The sequence below is a fragment of the Oncorhynchus keta genome, chromosome 4 (assembly GCF_023373465.1).
Source record: "Oncorhynchus keta strain PuntledgeMale-10-30-2019 chromosome 4, Oket_V2, whole genome shotgun sequence".
Taxonomy (NCBI): Eukaryota; Metazoa; Chordata; class Actinopteri; order Salmoniformes; family Salmonidae; genus Oncorhynchus; species Oncorhynchus keta.
The window spans coordinates 54,686,899-54,704,442 of NC_068424.1; the positions used below are offsets into that span (position 1 = coordinate 54,686,899).

General features: G+C 43.0%; 1 protein-coding gene across 9 annotated transcripts in view; it reads left to right on the forward strand.

Annotated features, from left to right (window-relative positions):
- Positions 1-337: 337 nt before the first annotated feature.
- Positions 338-17,544, forward strand: part of LOC118378428 (transcription factor COE3-like) — a 102,781-nt gene continuing 85,574 nt past the window's right edge. For 4 of the 9 annotated variants that reach the window (XM_035765440.2, XM_035765447.2, XM_035765459.2 and 1 more), the window contains exons 1-4: positions 340-1,043; positions 12,403-12,559; positions 15,050-15,113; positions 16,170-16,225. In XM_035765440.2, the coding sequence (XP_035621333.1) occupies positions 910-1,043; positions 12,403-12,559; positions 15,050-15,113; positions 16,170-16,225 (411 nt within the window). In that variant the 5' untranslated portion in view covers positions 340-909. Of the gene's footprint in view, positions 1,044-12,402; positions 12,560-15,049; positions 15,114-16,169; positions 16,226-17,544 lie in introns of all 9 variants that reach the window. The other 5 variants (XM_035765409.2, XM_035765418.2, XM_035765434.2 and 2 more) reach the window with 2 other exon arrangements.

The window sequence follows — 17,544 nt, forward strand, 5'->3', positions numbered from 1 at the left end:
TATGAGCCAATTCAAAAGTAGGGCAACATGCAAATAGATTAATCTGTTAGGGCAATACTACACACATTGTGTCCACGCGCCCAGCCCAGCAAAATGTGCAATGGGTAAGTAAACACGCCGAAAGCTTTTGCCGCGAATTCAAAAATGACGTAATGAATCACCGACGCCAATGAGAAGCCAGATCTGCGATTGACGCGTAAATCATTTTTCCTTATAAGGACTAGTCTCCGCCCATGTCAAATCCATGCTTTTCGTCATCACCCCCACCCCCACCCCCATCCCCCCTCCCCTGAGAGCACTAGAGCCTCCGAACCCGAGAGAAGGTGCGCTCCGCTGGGACAGAGGAAGGATAAAGAGACTGGGAGGGAGGGAATGAGATTTCTTGGTACCCAATCCCCCTTTTCCCCTGGGAGAGCAAATCTTCCATGGTCCGTCCCTCCCTCTTGCTTGGTAATCATTTCATTTTACTCCTTTTTGAAGCACTCGCTTGTTTTATCCCACTTTTCATTTCACAATCCGGTGCGCGTATGTTCGCCTTCTGATCAACTTCGGCATCTCCCCTCTCTTTCCTCACGACGAAAAGGTCTCCTAGATCCCGGCTGATTATTTTCCTTTGAGATGCTTAACTGTTCTAACACTCGCCCTCTCTCCACCCTCTTTTAACTTCAGACCGTTAAGCTTGAGCGAACTGAACTGAGGTTGGAATTTAAAATAAAGCGGAAAACCCAAAGGGATACGACGCTCGTCTTTGGATAAGGACCGCTATTGCTTTCCCCCTTGTTGCACTTTGGGGAAGATTCTTCCCATTTCAGTTGCTCGTCGTTAATCCAGGTGGCCTTGCTTTGAGTGAACAGGGGGATTATTTAGCGTGATTTGGTGAAGAGAGAGAGATCCCAGAAGGTTACTTTCATGTTCTCCATCCAGGACAGCCTCCCGCGGGGAGCCTTGACCATGAAAGAGGAACCGCTCACGAGTGGCATGACACCGGTCCGCTCTTGGATGCAGAGCGCGGGGATATTGGACGCGAACACAGCAGCACAAAGGTAAACATAAACTCGATATGCACATATGATAATCGCTGGACATGATGCTGACAGTTCGGTGCAGTTTGCCGGACGACGTAGGCTATGCGTTCCCAAGTGTAAACCATCGGTAAAGACGCAAAGATTATGCATTTAAAGTAGCCAACTGTATCCCGCACCTATTCGCAAAATAGCTATTTAGCTCTTTAGACTTGGTGCCCCAATACTTGTTAAACATGCACCATGTGTAAATAGCCTATAGCATCTATAAGAGTGTAGAATGTAATGGAGGACATTGCTCAAAATGCGATTTCACAATGAGACCTTGCATCATGTTGTACAATAGACCATGATCCTTTAGTCAACACCTAGATTAATAGATATCTTTAACGGATAATGTATACCTCCCCTCATGTGACAAATGGGCTAACTATTTGCTCCGCGTTCAATTTCAGGCACTCAGGCACTGGTTGACAGTTAGGTGGCGCATATCAGCTATATGGCTGAGTGAGCTCCAATAAATTTGCTGGTACTGAAAACTCTTGACTCTGATTAGCAAATAACTCAAACTTTACAATGTGCATGTGCCATCTAATAGAACGTCACCATACTGTACCTCCCGCGCATGCGTGGAATAATGTAAAACACAATTTTCACTTATACTAAGTGTTGGCTAAACAATAAGAGCACCTCGAAGAGTTTGCAGCTGTCCCACTTGCAGAAGTTGGTTTGTGATAGAAAGGCTTACAGAAAGAATCGCCAACATCTTAGGCTGCAAGGTTTTGTGATGATAACGTGGATGTCCATGTAGGCTATTAATAACTTAGAATGTAATTATCAGGTGTATATCTGATCTATACGTAAAAGCTGCATGCGTTAAAATATTAGACAAATTGTAATTATAATTCGTATAAGCAACGTAATCAAACAAGCTTGTTTGATCTCATTTTAAAGTATAGGCTACCTGGACACATTCAATTGAGTATGGCTCATTTCGGCTATAAGATGAACAGTATCTGTGTATCCTGCAGTTGTGGCCCTGTTGATCTCTTATGGGCGAACATGCGCTTTTGTAAATTATGGACGTGAATGAAGATTGATAGTATGTTAACAGGTCCACTGTAAGTCTAGCGCAAAATAAGAATTGTTTTAATTTTGTATTCATTAAGTTAGGCCTATCTACAAGTGTTGTTTTAAGGTGATCAAAAGTATAATTCAATTAAATGCACAGTTTTAAGTCTTAATAAATACAATTGATTATTTTCTAATTTAAATTATTTCATAAGTAAACTTGAATTGATTAAATCTTGAATTATTGAACAGTATTTGGTGTAAAAACACGAAAAGCATGGTGTGTATAATATTAATAATACGTGTTCAGCTATATATCGCCTAGAAATATTGATGATGTGAGTGTTGGCGAGAAATTGATTGGCTTCACTCAAAGTGTTAAAATAAATTATTTCAACTGACCTGAAATAATGTGGAGCAATAGTAAAGGGCTTACACGTGTTCCATATATATATATATATACTGTATGTTACAGGAGAAGGTCAATTTGGGAAATGCCTCCACTGTCTTCTTTACATCGGATAAGAATTCAATATAGGCATACTGACAAATTACTTTTCGCTGAAACGTTTGTGTGAAAATCTTTTACCATTACCATCCAAAGTTGTCAACACGGAAAAAAAATGTCACGACAAGCATGCCCTGGCCCCTGCATTAATACATACAACAAAGGCTATAACATATTATGAGACCTGTGTTTATGATGTCTATTGATAATAACGATTTTATACACTATTAAAATGTAACAAAACTGTAAGCCCCTCAGTTGAGGTTAATGTTTGGTTGTCGGTTGTTGCCATCGGAAATATGTTATGATGCCCGGCGTTCACATTGCCGACAGTTGTCATATCTGGTTGCCTGAACTATTAAAAAAAAACACAAAAATGTTAAGCAGAGCAAGCATATCATACTGTAGCCTACGTTTACCATCTTACATGCTCAAAATGCTATTCGTTTCTTATTGCATTTTGAGCAGGCAAGATGAAACTACCAAATAGGCTCAGAGTTAGAGTATCGTTTAAGTGACCCCCAGTCCATCAGGATGCCGGGAGTGGTGGTATGGTGTCATGTTAAGACAACATCAGCACGTTTCAAATGAAACAAGAGGTCAAGAGATTAAGCATTTCATGAACTAGGCTAAAGACGTTTTTCCTGTGTTATAGTTGTCATTCTGTCGCGCACACACGAGTTCAAGTCGGATAAGCGGGTCAATTGACACGTCCGGTGCTCACGGGTGAGCGCGTCGACACCATGTAGTTTACGCTGGTTTGCTTACGGTGTCAATACATTTGTGAGTCCACAAACTGTCTTTCATGCGTTCACAATTTCCCTTTATTTATTTTGAGGGAAATATAAACCTCTCTGCTGGTTATCCATCCACATAGCATGTCAGTTTTAATAGTTGGTGTGCTCTGAATATTGCTTCCGCATTATGCTTAATTGAACTCAAGCGCATTAAACTCATGTGTCACACATTTATCATGATCCACACAAAGAGAATTCATACTTGAATATTACTGTCAGGTGATCAACAGTATAAAGCCTATTGATCAGTACTGGTTGACAGTTGCTGTAATTTGCCAAGTGTAGCTACATTTCAATTTGCATGAACTGTTATTCGCTATATGGTGATAACTTATTTGATAGTGTTAAAGTGCATCACTTTATATCACAGAAAATATTGAAAATGTCAAACGCACACTTATCTAGATTAAGATATTGCAAAAATAAGACAGGTGGCTTTTAGTAGTGGCAGTACAGTCATGTGTTATTACACTGGATATGACATTATTGGCAGAAACTATTTGAATTGTGTTCAATTATCATTATCTGAGACCATTTGCTCTAGGATTTGATCAAAATTCGTTTTTTTCCTTTTTAAAGCAATTAGTCAGATACTTCTCTTTCCCAGTGCGTAACAAGATTATGCATAGATCACCAGACAACATGTTATTTTATGTGTAATGACATGAACATTTTCATTTAAAACTAGGCTACGTCTCTTGGTTTGGATGCTTCTGGTTTACTGCTTCCCATTGCAATACAATGTGTCTGTGTCATTTTGCCATGTAAATTGTTGAGTAAATATTTAACTCTCATGAACAAGTAATCTGAAGTCTAGCCGTCAACACTTCTATAGATGAAGCTCCACCCATTTGAGGTCTGACACGTTGAGAGTTACCCATACCCAACGTATACCATGCCACAAAAAGTTTGATAAAACAACACATTCACCAAAATTCATTCGAGGTGCAATGCCCAAACATTGAGATTCTGTATGTCAAGTTACATTGCAGTAAGCAGTTGCACTTGTGCGTGTAGGTCAAGTAGATTTTTAGGGGTTATTGGAAAAGTACTCTTGAGAGCCTCTGGCCTTCTCTGGGTTCTGGAACTGTACTGTAGATTTGCTTGCGTGTTGAAAAAACGGAACTGGAGACTAATAGTTTTGTTTAGCGCTCGGATGTGGTCGTGGATAGATCTGATATGGATAGTAAAGTGGCATTGCTGATTGAATGCGTAAATGGGTCACTTTTAGAGACACTCCCCTAGCCTATGCCCACCACAACTGCCTCTCCTGATCTATCTCCCAAAACAGCCATTCCACTGAAGCGGGGAGAAGAGGGGTGTGTGTGTGTGACTAAGTGGACTGCACAACTGGGGAACAGATTTCACTTGACACTCCCCAGTTGCCACTGTAAAATCGAGCAAAGTGAATTATGTTGACCCTGTCTTTGTCTGCTAAGAGGAGGGGGGAACTTAATAAAGTGCAGGTTCCCAAGCTTAGCAGAAGACTGAGTGTTTAGTGTTCAGTGTGAGTGACCGGGGAGACTGATAGCCCAGGATTCTATATCCAGAGCTCAATCCGTCACTGCCTCAATCATTACCCGTCACTGGACTCAGAATATGGAGACAATACAGCCCACTGGCCCCAGGCATATGGGAAGGAGAAGCACATTTGTACGGACAGACATATTTGTCCTGGGTGGCAGTCATTCATATACTTGACATCACCACATGTCATCTTGGGAGATATTTTGGTCCAAGGTTCCTTCACTGTAAGCGATCATCATTCACAATCACTCAGGTCAATGAACATGTCAGACCTGTTATTTCTTATTTTTAGAGAGCAAAATAGAGTTATTGTGAAATGGGCATTTCTCCCCTCTTCCCCCTATTAAATTCAACTAAATGTTACTGAGCCTTGTGGAGAAGTGTCAGATAGTTAAAACAAGACACCCACAGTGCATTCACCCTGTTGCAGCGTGTTCCTGTGAATTCTCTCTAACACGTTGCACGGCGGTGACACCACGGCGACTCGCTTAAATATATCTAGACACATGACTTAGCCTTCTCTTCGTCTCACACTGCTAAATCTCAGCCACAGCGCCTCTGCCACCAGTTCATTGGATCCGGCAACAGAAACAAGTTTTTCCCGCCAGCTGCCCCTAAACGTGCAAACAATTAGTTGGCTTCTGCAAAGCCACCTACTTTATGACCCCCATTAGAAGTGTGCCAGTGACCAGCTAATGGTTTCAGCTGTGGCCGTCTCATGAAGTTTGCAGAGGTATGTGTGTTGTGAGGACCAGGGTGCTGCTTTGATTCACAGTATAGGGGCAGGTGCGCCACGGCTAAACCTGTAGCAAACATTGGACAGGGAGAAAGTCTAGTAAAAAATACTGAGAAAATAGCTGACACCGTACAGTGAAAAACTCAAGGTGAAGATCTACTATGTATTTCTGCAGATGAGAGTTCACAGCTTTTTATCAAGTTTTTGGTGTGTGCTGTAAAGTAGCATATGACTGTGGTCTTGATAGAGTAAAAGTTGTTGTCCAATGATGGACTGGGCAATATATTTACATTTGACATTTTAGTCATTTAGCAGATGCTCTTATCCAGAGTGACTTACAGGAGCAATTGGGGTTAAGTGCCTTGCTCAAGGGCACATCGACAGATTTGTTTCACCTAGTTAATGTTAGGTAAGTGTTTCCCCACATGTCTTGGTTTGGATTTAGGTTTGAACTAAACACCATGTCTGTATCCGTCATCAGTGTTACACTGGTTCTAGTTGAGAAAACAGACTAACTGTTGATGTTTGATGTTCATTTATGAACCATAATTGTGTGTGTCATTTTTAATTTACACAGTCAGCTCAGTGAAACATTACCCCATTGGCTAAAAGCGGTGTAGTTGTCTTGCTGCAATTATCAAACAATTAGACGGAAGTGTTTTGACTGGGTCATACTATTTCTACAGTTCGGGAAAAAGGGAGCAGCGTTTCTGACATTTTGCACAACATGTGTGAGTGTACCAATTAGTACATTTTTACATTTGAGTCATTTAGCAGACACTCTTATCCAGAGCGACTTTTATCCAGAGCGACTTTTTTCACTCTTATCCAGAGCGACTCTTTGAGTAAGTGGATACATTTTCATTGGCCGTGGGGATCATCCCCATAACCCTGCCGTTGCAAGTGCCATGCTCTACCGACTGAGCAACACAGGATCATGTATTGTAAGTGTAAATAACAGTTGTGCCGTGGATCTACACACAGCTCTGTGTGGGTGTTTACATGAGCTGCAGACTTGTCTGGATGGTTTTGTTAAGCCAGTGACGTTTCAAATCCACTTTACAGTATTTCATGATCTTTGAAGAGATACTACTTTGTTTATTATAGTTGTTTCTACTTTTCTGAGGCAGTAAGTCTCTAGTGATTTCAAATACCACTAGGGAGGTTAGATGAGTAGGAAGAGTGGAAGGGAAGAGTGGCTTCTGCATCGCTGAGGTGCAAAAACAATGTGTAAACTGTGATTTTTCAATCCCCTTTTTCCTTGAGAAGGAATGTATTATTCTTCTACATATAGCGATATCTCTTTTCTGATGACGGACACTTTCAATTGTGAGATTGTGAGATTGGGTTGCTCAGTGGTTCATAACACTGACTGGTCAAATCCTGCACTAGCTTTTGAATTCTAAACAGCATAGTGAGTTTGCACAGACAGATGTTCGACTATGATGCAGCCCATTGCTTAGGGATGGGATAGTTTGTTGGGACAGTTAAACTAGACTACTGCTCTCACTTCTCAAAGTTTGGCCTGCCAGAAACCTTTAAAACATTTTTTTTGCAAATCTTCTATAAAACAAATGTAAACAGTTTTGTCTGCAAAAACAAAGTTGATTTGGTCTGTCAAGTGAGTATATGATGTTTTCCATGATGGTGCATTTGTTTGGATTTCCAAAGGCAAAGTATTGTGGATATGTAACAACCCTGCAATACGTGGGTAATATTAAATGGTTGGTACTATATTGTGAGAGGGGAGAGAAGAAGAGAGGAGATGTATAAGTGGGTATGGTGATAGGTTTCATCAGATGACAGAACTCCAGACTGAAAGACTCTGAGACTGTCCATTCTGCCTACTGAGGGTACGCACGCACGTACAGACAGACAGACAGACAGACAGACAGAGACAAAGGCGAGGGCTGTCCTCCTGCTGTGTTCTAGGCTTCCTCTCATTAGCTCATATTACACAGCTAATGAGAGCTAACCAAACAAGAGCTAGGGAGGGAGCGGTGCTACATCCCTGACTGGGCAAATGTATGCCAGAGTAATTGTGTATTGGCTGCATAAATTACACTCTTCCATATAACACACACACACACACACACACACACACACACACACACACACACACACACACACACACACACACACACACACACACACACACACACACACACACACACACACACACACACACACACACACACACACACACACACACACACGCACACGCACACACCAGCATGTGCATATATTCATGTGACCCCCCCGACATTTGCTGATGCAATTAGTGTAAGTCTGAAGCATCTAGATAGGTCAATGTTCCTTGCATTGGTTTTCCATGCCGTTCTATTCTGATATCTTCCCCCCTTTTACTATCTCCTTTGGTTTCGTCCTTGGCTGTATACTCAACATCTTCTCTGTGTTAGAACTCCTATAGCTTTGTCACCTACTGTTCACTCCAGGGACAAACCAAGTAGCAACCTAGAGAGGGGTGGCCGTATAACCACCACAGAGGCTGTGAGATTTACAGTTCCACTATTTATTAGATTAACACAGTGGCAGTAGGCCAGAGAGAGGAGATTTTTAATACTCTACGTGCATCCCATTTGTATAAACAAGGCGATGGTATATGGCTCATTAGGCCGTCCTGTAGGAAGCAGCCGGCCGCGCTGGTTAAAGACTCTGCCGCTTGGTCGGTCACACCCCATCACCCAGCTGATTAATGCTGGAGGGGTGCAGGGCCGTGTCCACGGTGCCCACTCTGGTGGCACAGGGGACGCTCTCTACCCAGGGGAGGGTGAGGGCGGTGGGGAAGGAAACTACTGATCGCTCCCTTAAAGCCAAAATGTGGAAGATTTACCAGATGCTCATGGGTACTATTACACAGCTATATGCAGAACAATATATTTGTATGCACGTACATGCACACGCACACATGCAACTGCATACGTTTATTCGCAAACACACACGGACACACACATTACAGTCAACAGTGTCCAGTATATTGACAGGGCCCTTTTCCTGCGTGTTCATTAGTTGATCATCTCAGAGCAGGAGTCTCAGTGTTTAATATCTATTTCCCGGAAGTGTGCAGGCCCTCTAGCTGTGAATACTTCAGCCCTGGGTTACATTTTTCATTTATCATAATTAGAATTTGCTGCATTGCATTAAGCCAATACTGCCGAAGCCTGCATGCTTTGACTAATGCTGCATGGCAGAAAGCTGGACCTTTAAAAATAATCATTTCTGGAAGATGTAAAATTATTCTCAGAATTTGGTAGTCTTTTTTTATTGATAACCATTAATTTCTAGTCGTTAAAACCACGAGTCAAAATCTTGTTGAATGCGCTAGTGCAGGGATCATCAACTAGATTCAGCCGCGGGACGATTTTTTTGGGGGGGGCCTGATCGTAATTCCAAATCATTTGAAGACTGCAAATTAACCGTAAGAAACCCAAACAGATATAGTATTTGATTGAAACATAATAATTTCTAACCTTGTTTACATTTTTATATGTTCACGTGTGTTTTTATTATGCGTGGGAATACTTGGGAACAGATTTCCAAAATGAAAATCACTTGGAGTTGATTTCCTGGTGTTTTTACAGTAGTTTATGTCCAACAATGACAATTCCACACAAAAAAAAATATTGTTTTATTTTATTTCTGCTCAGAAAACTTGGGGGGCCAAATAACACCATCATTGGGCCAAATTCGTCCCGTGCGCCGCCAGTTGGGGAACCCTTCTCTAGTGACTTTATATCAAATGTACCAGCCCATGTTAAAACGACTAATTCAGTAAACTTACTGTCCTGTTTGGAACATTAATATCAGCCACAGAATATACATAGGCATTAGGTGTCAGATGATTGTGTTGAGAGTGGACAACCTGATAGTTACGGCTTCACACGTGATCTTCCCCTTCACCGTTTACACAGGGAAAGTGTCAAAGCACATGTAGAGTGGAGCTCCGTCAGAAGAGCTGTTAGCTGTATTTGTTGTCCGTCTGTCTGTTGGCCTCTGATTTACACCCAGCCTCCGTAGTAGAAACCTGTGTGCCATCAATACTCTTTTTATTATACTGAGTGCCTCTGCCGTGCACTACAGGCCGCAGCGGCCAAGCATAAATGGATGCGGCTGTAATTAGCATAATTGAAATAATAACGCTAACAAGCTTTCTGTGTCGATGGAGTGTGGAGAGATCTGAATGTGCTGAGACTGGCTCTGGCACAACCGCTGTGGCTGGAGTTCTCAACGTATCCCCAATGTTCTGGCGTAGCTTCGTAATTGGGGTAATGGTGTCGAAGGGGGGTTTATACATGTAGTTGGAGGTGGGAACTGATATTGTGGGAAGTGATAAGGCTCAAGTCTTGTTTTCATTGTTATAGGTAGGTAAGTATACTGTTGTGGTTGTTTACATCAAGATTACTATGTAGGCCATGGCAGTAGTACGGTCAGTAGTACGGTCACCAAATGTTTGTGTCACATAATTCAATTTAAAAAATCGATCTATTTTTTGTTAAATGTTTAGGCTTGGGAAACACAAAAAATATACTTTTTATAGGTTTTGTAAGGAGGGTACGCTAGAGAGGAAAAAGGGCCCATCAGTCACACAGTTAATATTTAGCAGCACAGAAACAATGATTTCACTTTGGCCATAGCTAGCCTCTCTCTCTCTCTCTCTGTCGCACACTTTCTCTCTCTCTCTCTCTTAATCTCACCCCCCCCCAATGTAAAACTCCATCCTCCCTTGTGCAACCTTCTGTCTTTGCGTTTTCAGAACTCAGAGTCCAGGAATTAGCTTTCAACAAACTGGGTTACAAATGAGGCATTAAGCATCGGTAATAGGGGTGCAGAAAGGTCACGCCTGTATTAATCTAGCATCTGGGGAATATATCCATGAGCGCAGAGAGAAAGCAACCAGGCAACTTTCCAAAAACAATCTCTCCGCCCCCCCAAGACAAATGCAGCACATGAATAAATATTTTTACATAACTGCTTTGTGTTTGGAATCTCTTATTGCGCATGGTTATTTGTTGAGTTAGTGTAGATGAATGAGATATCAGCCACCGAGTTCAACAGAGATGGGTACCAAAGCATTATATTACTTCAATGTTTCATTGATTTAACTATAGAGCTCCTATAGCCCCCTGCAAGCGTTTGTTTATATATTTGGATCTGTCCTTGCATTTAAAAAGCAATTACGCTCATGTATCCTTGAACATTTTCCTGAATGAGGAATCGATTTTATGATAAAAAAATGGGTTTATTTTGAAGCAATGAGATGTTCAGGGATGGATCTTACTCAAAGAGTAGCTTTCATGGCGTCGAGCAGTTATGCACAGTCTTTTAGAGCACATGTTGAAATGCACAAGGTACCTGTAAAGTAAATCAGTCCATTTCACACGGCAATCTTTCCTGTCATTTATTTTCTTCACATGAAGACATGATTCAGCACCATTTTGTTTGTACATATGTTAAATGCCCGTTTCCAGTTTTGTTTTATTTTGTATTTTGATGTTGTGAGTGGATATCAATGTTTGTGTCTTTGGGCATCTCAAATGGCTCTATCCTGTCACTATAATTTGCCATTATTAGTGACAGGTCAAGAAGCATTGTGTGTGGCAACATCACCCTTTCAGCTTCTTCTAGATATCATTTTCCTCTCTCTCTCTCCAAAACCAATGGAATTAAATTCAGATTGTCAAAAACCTTCAATTTAAATTCCTCTCCAAAGCTGTGAAACCTTTTCAATTCTAATTCATCATCTGATCGACACCATGTCACCTTTGAATTGGCATTAACTTCAACATTTGACTTTTAATCTAAATGAACTCCAACCCTGGTTAGTAGTGTATGGGCTACGTGTTAGCAGACATCCTCCCTCTCTAAAACAATCGTGAAAAGGCTTGAGTGTGTGTGTGTGTGTGTCTGTCTGCGTACGCCTAGTGTGTGGAGGTCTTTTACTCTTCAGGCCCAGGGGATGCAGGGCAAAGTGGAGTGAGTTTGACTGACAGGTCAGGGAAAACTGGAGTGGCGCGTTTGCCAAGTCGAATGGTGCCCCACAGCGCTTGGCACGAACAGAGGCAGACGCTGCCTTCTGGGGTCCCCGATACCCAGCCAAAAATCACATTGTTGAGGTGGTTGAGGAGACAAATAACACAAAGGAACGCGTGGCACCCACAGGGAACGTGAACATAGGGCCAAGTGCCTTTCATTTATCACGCTCTCTCTCTCTCTCTCTCTCTCACGACTCCACTGCTCTCTCTCCTCCTTTTCCTTATCTGTGTTGTAGTATCATTCATTTTGTTTCAAGAGATGTTCTTTTTTGGGGGGTAGTTGGTATTGATATAGTAGGTGTTGACCTGATGAAGATTGATTCTTGTCAGAACAATTCAAATGTTTTGAAACACCTCAAAGTGTAGGTTTCGATAATTGAAACCGATGGTTGTATAGTAATAATTATCAGGACTCTGGGCCCTATTCAATCACAACTACTCCAGGGTTTCTTCTTTGCAAGGCAGCATACTAGAATTATTGGAATACTACACATGCAATTTTCTTTTTGTTTCACACAGTAAACAGCATTTGTTTTACCCACAGAAACAGCTTGTGATTGAATAGCGCCTGCTGTGTTTAGAATTGCTATGGTGGCCCTCGTCTCCACAGTACTAACCAAATGTCACCCTCCTCTCGCTCCCATTTTCTCTCCCCCTATCCCCCTCTCTGTCGTTCTACTATCTATAGCGGTGTAGGTCTGGCCCGGGCTCACTATGAAAAACAGCCCCCCTCGAACCTGCGCAAATCCAACTTCTTCCACTTTGTGTTGGCGCTGTACGACCGACAGGGCCAGCCCGTGGAGATCGAGAGGACCTCCTACATAGACTTTGTGGAGAAAGACAAAGTAAGACCAACACACACAAAGGGGAATGGGGAGGAGGGCGTGTGTGCCAGGTATAGCTGGCATTGGGGGTAAAAGGGTGGCACTGGCGCTGGGATCAGTGCTATAGCACAGTGATGCTTTGAAACATGGAACGTGTAGCACACAAACTGTGGTCACATTCATTTTTCTTCATGTCAAGTCAAGATCAATATTCTTTCCTTATATTGTTAATTGATTTATTATATACGCTGCAATGTAATGTAATGCATTTCTTTAGTGAATTAAATTTGTATGAATTCTATATCTTTGCATTATGATATTATTATATTATTATTATTATTATTATATTATTATTATATTATATATACACTCAATTGATTATATTGATTTCAATTTATTATAATTTCATAAACTTAATTTTACAAAAAAATGTAAGATAATTTACTTTATGTAGAACATATATTGATTATGTCCACCTCATAAATAAAGATATTGTATGTTTTTCTTTAACTGAGTTCCATATTATAAGTATCTTTTGTAAGTCATTCAATACCAATTCAAAGTATTTTGAAAAAGTACATTCATGAGAAAAGCTTTTGAGATTTCTTACAAAAACTAAAACTTGGAAATAACTGAGACATGGAAAGATTGTAATCTAAAAATCCAGAGAGCTGGTTGTGCATAGAAATCATTCAGATATAGAAGCACTTGCAGTTGCCAATTAACCTGTTGGGGGCAGTGATGAGCAGAAGGCAGAAAAGCTTGAATGAAAGCAGTTTAGATTCAGCTTTAAATCAGACATTAAAGGTACTATTTTTATTTAATGAATTTTGTTTAATGTATATTTAATGTATATTTAATGTAATTTTATTTTGACAATACAAGATAAAGAGAAAATATGATGATCCTCTTATGAAAGGCATATTTGAAAATCCTTTGTATTCATTTTAAGCAGTCATTTGAAATGTCATTTCTTGTACATTCCTTTGTTGTCTACAGCCTCTTTTCTATGAGTGTATGGCTACCTATCTGTCTCTGTTCTGTTGTATTGTTCAGCTGTACCTGTGCTCTCAGTGGTAACGGTAACCCACTTCTCTACCTGCCGCCTGGGCTGTTCTGCCGTGCTGCCGGGGGGTTGTTCTCAGTAAAAGGTTACAGAGAACAGCTCCGCCCACGGTCAGGAGGGACGGCAGCCAGCTGGCATGGTCGCTCCTCCCGTCCTCCCTGCCCATTCACCTCTGCCTTGACCTCCAGCCTGCCCCTGGGCCCCTGCCAAGACTCCACGGCACATTTGGCACTGCTCAGCGAAGGGGAAGGAGAGAAATACAGAGAGAAAGAGAGAGGGAGAGATAGAGGGAGAGAGGGATACAGAGAGGAAGAGAGAGAGTGGGAGAGAGAGACAGAGGGGAGCGGATGTGGCCTCTCTCCTGGTGCCTGCCTGTTGAAGAGGTGACACAAGATCAGGGAGAGTGACTTGGCCCACCTGGAAGCAGAGGTCATCCATCGGTGACCGTGGCAACCAAAGCTAACAGGCCACTGTCACCTAGGCAATGTCTCCTCTTTCTGACGGCATCTCTCTGTATAGTTGTGGTAACAGTGTTGTTTTTCCCTCAGCCACAGTGTTGTTTTAGTTCCTACGTAAGTTTGCCCTTTTGTCGTTGCTGTTTGATTTATTCCTGGCTGGACGATACAACAGTTAGGCAGCTGGTTTGTTGTGTGCGTGTCAGCAAGGGGAGTTGGAGTTAAGATTAAGATTCCATGTTGTATCTCACTATGGCCCTGCGGTGGGAATTTGGGCCTAGCCAAGTATTCTAAAATAGCAAGGGCTTAGCAACTTCAGAAGTATAACTCAATCAGAGAATGGTGTGGATTATCCTCAGGGTTCATGGGATTAATATTGTGTTTTTAAAGACATTAATCCCCAGAATTATCTTCCCGATTATAAAAATCTAGTAGATATCACAAAGGTTCACATTAATTAATATGTTTTCAGTTGCTTACCATTATTAGAGTGACATGTTATTGTGGACACACGGGCACTGTGATTTACCTTAACTAATTACCTTCTAATTGCAAATGAACTTGACCTAAAATTAAACCTCAAGGTAATAACAGTGTTAAAACAGCAAATAACAATGCTGGTTGGTCCATTGGCCTCTTATGGGATGTAATGTTTCCTCTTCAGATGATCCCGACTTGTGGATGCAGTATTGGTCTGGGAAGTCCCTGTGACATAGGAATTGGGATCAAGATCAGGACTTGTGGCATCTGCTTGGATTAGGACTGGGGCGTTGGTCTCGTTGGACATTTTCAGTGATAGAGTAGATTGAGTCAGACGAGCGTAGATTAGGAAGAGGCATAATTCATTCTTTTTCCAGTTGTTTTTTTTTAGATATTTGATCACGTACAAGACAGCAGTGGGTTGCAGTGGGTTGCCTTTGGTTCGGGGTGTCACCTCAAAAGCTGTGAGACATTTTGATCATTTTCTGTGCTTGTCTTTGACTCTCTCAGGAGTACAATGGAGAGAAGACCAACAACGGCATCCATTACAGGCTACAGCTCCTTTACAGTAACGGTAAGACCACGATAATCCCTCCAAACATATTGCAGAGTTCTCTCTCTTCTCACTACTCTCTGTGGACAGATTAGTTTTATCACTTCCAGGAAAAACAACATGAAATAAAAAAGACAACACTAACATAAGTGATAATCCTTATCACATCTGGAATAGTACTTGACGACCACCAGATCCTAAAGTCTGTTTTGGTCATCGGGGAAAATACTTGACATTTTAACACTGATCTGTGCTCATTGAAAGCGTACTGCTTCGACCGGTTGACATGGATTTTATTTTGAGACCATATCGTGAGAGGAGACAGAAGACTCAACTGGTTGGTGTTCTGTACAATTCAACAGCAACCTAAATATGTAGTATATATTTTGTAAAGCACACAGAAACGGTGAGAAAACACCGAAGCCTGACACAATTACAGGCAACAACTAGCAGTTTTCCATGATCCTTTTTGAATAACCCTGTCATGTTTATGTCATATTTACGCTCTGTTGCATAGCTAATAAAAGACAAGCAATCATGGCTGATGTTTAATTTGTTTGTGAGTGAGAATGCCTTGTTATCCTAGAGGAAAAAGGCAGCGGGAGCGAGGAGAGCTCGGCAGTTGCAACCGGGAACGCAATAAATAATAAAAAAACTCAGGAGCACAGACTTTTGCTGAGGGGGGTTAGAAAATCTTGGTCTACATGAGAAAATCTTGGTCTACATGAGAAAATCTTGGTCTACAAGCACGACAGAAAACATAAAATACACTATGGGGACACAAATAATAACAGAATTCATTTAGAAGACATTATTCGATATCAGTATTTTATGTTATTCTTTCTGTGCAAGAAGTGAATTAGCATTTTAGGCTGATGTTTATATTGTTGTTGCTCAAGACATTTCATTTGGCCAAACCGCACGGCAACAACTATGCAAATGATTTATAGAGTAAGATGACCTTAAAATGGTTATTCTGTCAATGGATCTTAACATTTCAACATACCATATTGGTGTCATGTATTATTACATTGTAATTGCAGGACATCTAATACATATTTGTGTTGTGTTTTGCAGGCATCAGGACAGAACAAGATCTGTTTGTACGGTTGATAGACTCCATGACCAAAGTGGTGAGCATTCTCCTTACACTGCAAATCATACTGCAACCCACCACCTATTTTGTACATAATGTAAACCTATCCGTTCTGGGATTTGAACCCATGAACACAGACAACCTTCAGTCATTTCACCTGCTGAGCTAAAGTACTATCAATTTACTGTACCCCGGTGGCAAAGAATTAGTCTTGACCAGTCAGACGCGAAGACATAGGGGCAGCTGACACCAATGTAGCAACCTGGCTCCACCACACACTGTACTGTATACTCCTCCCCATCCACCCATCCTCCCTATCCCTATCCCTATCCCCAGCCGACCCACCCTCCCTATCCCCAGCCCACTAGGCCATCCCTATCCCCAGCTGACCCACCCTCCCTATCCCCAGCCCACCAGATCTTCCCTATCCCCATCCCACCCACCCACCCTCCCTATCCCCAGCCCACTAGGCCCTCCCTATCCCCAGCCCACTAGGCCCTCCCTATCCCCAGCCCACTAGGCCCTCCCTATCCCCAGCCCACTAGGCCCTCCCTATCCCCAGCCCACTAGGCCCTCCCTATCCCCAGCCCACTAGGCCCTCCCTATCCCCAGCCCACTAGGCCCTCCCTATCCCCAGCCCACTAGGCCATCCCTATCCCCAGCCCACTAGGCCCTCCCTATCCCCAGCCCACTAGGCCCTCTCTATCCCCAGCCCACTAGGCCCTCCCTATCCCCAGCCCACTAGGCCCTCCCTATCCCCAGCCCACTAGGCCCTCCCTATCCCCAGCCCACCAGGCCCTCCTTATCCCCAGCCCACTAGGCCATCCCTATCCCCAGCCCACTAGGCCCTCCCTATCCCCAGCCCACTAGGCCCTCCTTATCCCCAGCCCACCAGGCCCTCCTTATCCCCAGCCCACCAGGCCCTCCTTATCCCCAGCCCACCAGGCCCTCCCTATCCCCAGCCCACTAGGCCCTCCCTATCCCCAGCCCACCAGGCCCTCCTTATCCCCAGCCCACTAGGCCCTCCCTATCCCCAGCCCACTAGGCCCTCCCTATCCCCAGCCCACTAGGCCCTCCCTATCCCCAGCCCACCCGCCCTCCCTATCCCCATCCCACTAGGCCCTCCCTATCCCCAGCCCACTAGGCCCTCCCTATCCCCATCCCACCCATCCTCCCTATCCCCAGCCCACTGGGCCCTCCCTATCCCCAGCCCACTAGGCCCTCCCTATCCCCAGCCCACCCGCCCTCCCTATCCCCAGCCCACTAGGCCCTCCCTATCCCCAGCCCACCAGGCCCTCCCTATCCCCAGCCCACTAGGCCCTCCCTATCCCCAGCCCACTAGGCCCTCCCTATCCC